Source organism: Echinops telfairi, unplaced genomic scaffold (genome assembly GCF_000313985.2).
Source record: "Echinops telfairi isolate 266 unplaced genomic scaffold, ASM31398v2 ScPeMD7_3533;HRSCAF=4204_0, whole genome shotgun sequence".
In the NCBI taxonomy this organism is placed as follows: domain Eukaryota; kingdom Metazoa; phylum Chordata; class Mammalia; order Afrosoricida; family Tenrecidae; genus Echinops; species Echinops telfairi.
Genome location: NW_022107431.1, coordinates 39,305,610 through 39,313,248, shown reverse-complemented (window position 1 = coordinate 39,313,248; position 7,639 = coordinate 39,305,610). Strand labels below are relative to the sequence as shown.

Genomic DNA, 7,639 nt, shown 5'->3' with positions numbered 1-7,639 from the left:
TGGAGGGGAGGAAGCATTTAAGATGTTTCATCGTTGCTACTCTATACCCTGACTAGCTTGTCTCCTCCCTGCGACCCTTCTGTAAGGGGGTGTCCTGTTGCCTACAGATGGGCTTTGGGTCTCCACGCTGCACTCACCCTCATTTACAGTGATAAGATGTTTTGTTCTTTGATGCCTGATACCTGGTCCCTTTGGCACCTCGTGGTCACACAGGCTGGTGTGCTTCTTCCATGTGGGTGTTGATGCTTCTGAGCTAGATGAAAGGCCTTTCTCTTTTTTACTGCACCATCTAAATTAGAAATTGAAATTTTATAGAGGTAGATTAGGACTGGAGGTGTTTTGCTTGTTTGTTTTTGTCAAAGAATCAAGGACAGAGAGAATTGTAGATAATAGAGCTCCAGTTGAAAGAGAGAGGAAAAAAAGAATCATAAATAGAATGCCTGTGATTTGAGCAAAGTATTCCCACTTCTGACTTACGGGAAATTCATTTTAAATGGTCAGAGCAGTTTACAGTAGATTAAATAGCATTTATAGGTTCTTAAAGGAGCCCTGGTTGCATAGTAGCTAAGGGCTTGGCTGCTAACCAGAAGGTCAGTGGTTTGAACTCATCGGTCACTGCAGGGGCAAGATGTGGCCGTCTGCTTCCATGAAGTTTTACAGTCTTGAAGATCCGAGGGGCAGTGTGACTCTGTCCTGTAGGGTCACTATGAGTAGGGATCGACTTGATGGCAATGAGTTTGTCCATGGTGCTCTCCATCCCTCCTGTGTGGACGGTTTCCCTTTGTCTCCCTTTCCTATCCCTCCCCGCCTCCTGAACTGTCAGCTCGGCCACATGCTGCCGTTTTCATCGCATACGGCTGATGTTTCTAATGAACATGTACCTCCGTGGTATTACTGCTCACCTTATAGCCTGTCGTTCAACTGAAAGTTGAGCCAGGAGTGTTGTTTCGGGGGTTCCCACCAGTCTCTGTCAGAACTGAGTTACAAACCGCACGTAACCTTTTATGTGCTTCACTGTAGCCTTAGCAGACATGGGCCTGGAGTGCCAAGGAACCTGGGGGATAAGGTGTTTTGAAAGGCGGTGGTTCTAACCCCCCAGTGATCTCACCACCTTTGAAGCATTCCTCTGTCTTCTGTTCCTTCTATCTAGGACTATTGCTGGGAAGACCATGGCTACTCTTTGGTAAATCGCCTTTATCCAGATGTGGGACAGCTGATTGATGAGAAGTTTCATATTGCTTACAATCTGACCTATAATACAATGGCAATGCACAAAGATGTTGATACCTCAATGCTTAGACGGGCTATTTGGAACTATATTCACTGCATGTTTGGAATAAGGTTAGTCTGTTCTCTTATGATCATGAAGATAGATCCTTTTGGTCCAAGCTATTCAAGTGTTTACACACACACACACACACACACACACACACACACACACACACACGAGGGGACGTCAAAATGTTTGTAGAAAAGTGGAATTCTCCCACGAACTTTTTGAAGCCACCTTGTGTGCATACATTCACCACCCTTCCCCTCTCAGTGGTTTATTTGTATGCTTCTAATACTTCAGTGGGCTGACAGACTGCAGTGCAGTTTGTTTCCTCTCTCCTCGCTAGACAGGAGAGAGAGTGGGCTGTTGACGAGAGTGAAAGACCCTGGCAGTCTAGGAGGGGGATAAGAAGAGTAGGCAAGAGGTCCTAGAGCACAGATGAAAAGAGGCAGAACCCTGTCACCAATGTCTTTGGTATCTTCTATCTGTGTATGTCCTTTGTCTAGATCTTGATAAACCTCCGACACCCTATTTTGGCCTTCTGGGAACGCAGTACTCTCAGATTTCCCTTCTGCCTTTTCTCCCACCCTGAAGAGTACACCTCCCCTTTGGTGCTTCATCAGAACTCCTGTGTACTAGATAGACATTCTGCCCCTAGGCCGGGTAGGAAAGACCCCACTCTCATGCGTGCCACAGACTCCATGCCACAGCACTTTCTGGTGATTTTGGCAATACGGTCCAGCTTTCTCTTAAATACCCATTTTATAGGATTTGAAGACTGTTTGGCCAGGCTACATACTGACTTTTGCCTCCCACATGGTTACAGGACAAGCTTTAGCGGGAGAGTTCTCTGCTTTGTCCAATTAGGAGGCTCCAGTGCCCAGGTGTAGAATCCATCTCCAGAGGCACAGGGCAGCTGAGACATCGTGTCAATCCTGGGAGGCTGTCTATAGTCCATTCTTTCCAAGGCCACCTCGTTTTCTTACTTTATCTGACCCCCAAAACTCATGGATTCACAAATAAGACAATTCTAGTTTTATCTATATTTTTCTTTGTAATAGCATTGATGAATATCAGCTGCTTCATTTCAGCAATATTCATAAACTCCATTTCAAGCATTTGTTCATAATTATAAATATACACTATTGCTTGAGACCCAGTGCTAGAATTCCATGTTATGAAATTTCTGGATGATTGGCTTGAGCAGTGGGAAATACTCTGTTCCTGTCCTACCTGAACTCTGCTTTTTACCCCTTTATACCAGCGGTTCTCAGCCTTCCTCATGTCGTGACTCTCATACAGTTCCTCGTGTGTGGTGATCCCCAACCATCAAATTCTTTTTGTTGCTACTTCATAACTGTCATTTTGCTACTATTCTGAATTGGACGACCCCTGTGAAAGGGTCGTTTGATCCCCAAAGGGGTCGCGACCCACAGGGTGAGAACCGCTGCTTTATACTCCACCCCTAGTTAAACATGTTCAAGCTTTTTGGCATCATTTAGGGGGGTGGGGATGGGTGGGCAGCCTACACAGGGTAAAAGAATCAAGCACTTAGTATCAATGTCGATATACTATCTGCATGAAGAAGAAAGCACTAAAAATATAATCTTCACTTTATTTTAAAACAGATATGATGACTATGACTATGGTGAGATTAACCAGCTATTGGACCGTAGCTTTAAAGTTTATATCAAAACTGTTGTTTGCACTCCTGAAAAGGTTACCAAACGAATGTATGATAGCTTTTGGAGGCAGTTCAAGCACTCTGAGAAGGTACGTTATCTATTGTGGCTTATTTAGTCTCTAACCCAGGGGTACTTTTTTCCCCCACCTTTGCCCAATTTAATGGCTGTCAAATCCTTTCCATCACCCTTAACAACCCAAAGAAGCCTAATCTAGGACCGCTTGGGAGGGAACCTCCTGATGATGCTGGAGACAAAGAACAAAGGTGGAAAGATGAGTGGGCTGCTGGCCCATCAAGAAAGGTATTGGCATTGCTGATACCACTTAAGAAAATTATTTTGCTAGAGGCCTCTTTAATTGTAGTTAGGTAGAAAAGTATGGTCTGATGCATCTTTATAGAAATTACTAATGGGTGATTAGATAGGACAATTTGGTATTTTATCAGAGCAGTGTACATTTTCTGTAATTTTAACCTTAAGGTGAAATGTGATCTGCTATCAATGAAATGTCAAAATAGCTATTCAAATTGACATCAGATAGCTTTTCTTTTACTGAGGTGCTGATATTCTACTAAACCCAAGAGTTTTATCTAAGTCATTGGTTCCAAAACTTATTTTGCCTTTCAGGAAAAAATTAACTCCTGGTCCCCACCCCCAGCAATGAAACCCTTTTGGACTATAGCCCAGAGTGAAGTGTTAAGTGTCAGCTTTTGCAGCTCCTCTGGGTCATTCTGGCGCCCCGCCCCAGGGGGCAGGGTGACCCACTTTGAGAAACACGGGTCTAAGTTATACTGGGACACATTTGAGAATTTACTTATTTTCGGTGTTTATTAGACGTGCTGAAAATCCATGACTGTAATCCTTCTAATTCTGCTTTATATAACCTTATGTTTTACATTCAGGTTCATGTTAATCTGCTTCTTATAGAAGCTAGGATGCAAGCGGAACTCCTTTATGCTCTGAGAGCCATTACTCGCTATATGACCTGATAACTTTTCTCCATTAAAGATGATGGGATGATCAGCAGATAAAGTCTTCGGGGGAAGGTACAAAGCCCCAGGACCAATGGTAGATAAAAGAATTCAGAATCCATTGTGCCATGATTCCTTTAGTTTCTGCTATTCTACTGTGGAAATGCCGCTGCTGGCACGAGCAGTGAATGCTTGGCAGCGTCAGGGTTAGAGCTGTGAAGAGAGCTGCCGTTCACAGTATTTTGCTTTTTGACATACAAGATGCTGTATATTGTCTCCATACAGCAAATAGTAACTCTCCAAATCCTGTTGCTTTTATGTTAAATAAGATAACAAGAATTGGAGCATGCAAAGATTGGGACTTGAATGACGTCGTAAGCTTTATACGTTTATACGTTAACGACTTTTAGAAGATCTTGGTGCTGCTATTCCTGCGGGTGGAATGAAAAGAATGGCTGTTTCCAATTAAGCTATTAGTAATAAAAGTGAATACTGCTACTATCTGAGCCTACATACCGAATTTGTGTGGTTTCAAATTAAACTTGCATCTTGTTGTTGTTGTTGTTTGCATCTAAACCATAGAAATACTACAGCTCAGCAAAGACCACTCTGATGGTAACAGCTCGTTTCTTTCACTGGAGTTGTATAAAGTTCAGAGTTACGGGATGACATGAAATTGCAGTGATGTTCATAAAGATTTTCTTTAAAAAGCAGTCTGAAATGAAAGCGTGTAAATTACAAGAAAGCTAGCTATCTTTGATATACTGTTTCCCGAGATCCTCTGACCCTGCAGGGCAGCTGTCACGTGCAGTCTGTTGGTTGCCAGCACCAGGGTGGCGGGAATGTGTCTGTAGACTGCTGCGCAGTCCCAGTGTGCCCAGCCCTCTGTCCTGCACCTCCCTGGGCCCCACTGTAAAGGTTGTGCAGCTCCTTGAATAATAAAGCTGAAATGATTTTTAGTCAGGTTATCTAACCGAATTGACAAAAATGCTAATTTGTTTGAAATGCAAACAGGTTTGAAAAAAATGTATTAAGTACTTTGTATTCTGGAAGCGTGAATTGCTTTTGAAGTCTGTCAGTATTATTGGTATTTTTCAATAAAGAATACTTTTTCTCCATTTGTTATTTACTGTCTCAGTCCATTAAAGAGCCAAGACTTAACCCTCAATAACAATTCTGAGGCTCTACGATTTGGGTGAACGTGTACAGTGCAAATTGGTTTTTCAGTCAACAATTCATACATGTTTTGGTTAGTGACATTGTAACAGCACTCTTCCAACTTCCTCCCCTGTTTCCCCTCAGTCCTTCTTTGTTCCTTTCTGCCTTCTGAGCTTGTTCCTTGGGCAAATGCTGCCCTTTGATTTCATGCGGCTTGTTCTAGGGAGTGCATACCTCTGCGGTGTTACTGCTCACCTTATAGACCTCTGTTCTTCAACTGAAGGTTGACGGGGCACTAGTCTTGAGGGATACTGCCAGTCACTAATCCGACCAAGCAGCCTGGTCACTTTTCACAGTTTTCTCCCAGTCTACACAAGGACTCCTAGTGTGACGCCTTTCCAGCTGTCTGCAGTAGTAGCCGGACACCATCTAGTTCATCTGGTCTTAGGTTCATGAAAGCCAGAGCGCATGTGGCCCATTACTACCATAGAGTATTTCCTCACTTGTTTGATTTTCTTCACTCTTTGGGGAGAGACCATTAAATGGCTGCTCACACGGTTTTAAGACCCCAGACCCAGCTCACCCTAGTAGGATATAAAACTATGTTACAGCAATTGACTTTGATGTCTCCCAAGATTACAGTCCTGAGCCCCAGGTGAATTTACTTTTAAAAACCACATAGATTCACACCTTAATGATGCTATTATCAGATGAGAGACTAAAGTTAAATGCTAAACTCAAGTCCTTTTGGAGGCTACAAAGAGGAATGGACCTTCAGAATCTTATCTAAGACCGTTTTTATATTGAAAATGATGTGTGGTGTGCCTCTAGTCCGCTTTGAATTGAGATAATTTTATTAGAATTCAGATGGAATTGTTAGAAGCAAAAACTCATTAGAGAGACTATAAAACAAAATAACTTGTGAAAGAACTAGAAATAGCTGACTTTAATCCAAGCTGTTGCAATAACTGTTACTCATCAAAATATTTATTGAGTTCAATCCAGTACCTAGAGATTTATCGTGTGTTGAAAGCTTGGTGATATTGGGGTTTGCGGAGACACAATTTTGAATAGGGACGGCACCTGCCCTCAAGGATCTAGACTCTTAATGAGAAGACAAAGCTCTCTCCTTCGATGTTAACAGCCATTAGTTCAGCCCTGGCTCAGGACAACCCCATATGCCACAAGAGGGCCATCCCTATGATCACATGGGCCAGACTGTTGTTATCCACCGGGGTTCTCACTAGCTAATTTTTGGAAGTAGTCTCCAGTCCTACTACTAGCTCATCTTAGTCTGGAAGCGCCACTGAAACCTGTTAAGCTTCAAAGCAACACCGAACCCGCCACTGGCCGACAATGCACACCAGGTGCACTGAGTAGGACTCAATCGGGGTCTTTGCGAAGGTAAGAAGTCTACCACCAAACTGATAAAAACCTTAAACTTAAGATTTGTTCATTTTTAAAATTTCAATCAATATGTACTCTTATTAGAATAACCAAAATAGTTCTCAAGTCTTTTCTAATGACTTGTTAGCTTAGTGTGGTCCTGCACACTAAACTGGCATCATGCCTTTCCCTACTTCTGTTTATTGATGGGTTTTTCATCATAGTAACAGAGTGAACCAACCACGAAGGCCACACAGGATACATTTCAATGTTTCCTCGTCCTTCTGGTTTTATGCCTCCCCTGAACTTTATGCAAAATTTCTCATAGAAGTTTAATTAGCATTATGGCAATCACAGAACAAGATCAACTAGAATTAGTCCACAAGCTTATAAGCACTTAGAAAGCAGATGTTGGAAATTGAGATTCTGAATGGGTTGAAAAGTGTTCTTATATCTAAAGTAATAAAAAGCAGGCATGTCATACAAAGTGTTTTTTGCAACACCTCCCAGTTAACAGGTGCTTCCTGTTACTCAGAACATTTTCACAAAGATACACACACAGGGTTTCTAATGTTACTGCAATCTTTGAAATTAGTCCTTTCTAAAATAATTGGGAAAAGTAAAATAGAATATTTATTACCGGATATCACAACCCTCCCCCATGAAAGGAAACATTTTTCTCCTAAAATAATCATGAAAAGATTTCTGGGTAAGGTTTCTAGGACCTGACTTTTAAAACCTGAATTTTAAGAAACAAAAACAAAAAAGTTTTTTTGGTGAAAGCTAAAGAACTTTAAGAGTAAACCAAATTTTAACTGAGTAGCTCTGAACTATAACATTTAGATTGAATTTCAAGCATTTTTCTAGAATTATTTATTTTTAACTTGAAAATCCAATGGAGTTTTCATTCTTCTAGTAGTTTAGCCATTCCAAATTAGGTGTTGTTGTTTTATTTAAGATAATTTTATTGGGGGCTCTTACAACTCTTGTAACAATCCATACATCAATTGTTATCTCCAAATTAGTTTTGAGACAATTGATAGATGGGAGATAAAACTTGGTGAAACATGCTTTCCATCATTAAGGTGCTGTGTTAGACAGGGTTCTCTACAGAAAACCAGATTGCTGATAATTTATATATATATTATATATATATATATATACACACA

The 7,639-nt window shown here is 41.4% G+C and overlaps 1 protein-coding gene across 1 annotated transcript in view; it reads left to right on the top strand.

The window, feature by feature from the left end:
* Window positions 1-5,044, top strand: part of SESN1 (sestrin 1) — a 112,894-nt gene extending 107,850 nt beyond the window's left edge. Inside the window, exons 7-9 of the mRNA XM_013004465.2 lie at window positions 1,151-1,341; window positions 2,902-3,046; window positions 3,858-5,044. Coding sequence (XP_012859919.1) covers window positions 1,151-1,341; window positions 2,902-3,046; window positions 3,858-3,944 — 423 coding nt within the window. The 3' untranslated portion in view covers window positions 3,945-5,044. The remainder of the gene's footprint in view (window positions 1-1,150; window positions 1,342-2,901; window positions 3,047-3,857) is intronic.
* The last annotated feature ends 2,595 nt before the right edge of the window (window positions 5,045-7,639 follow it).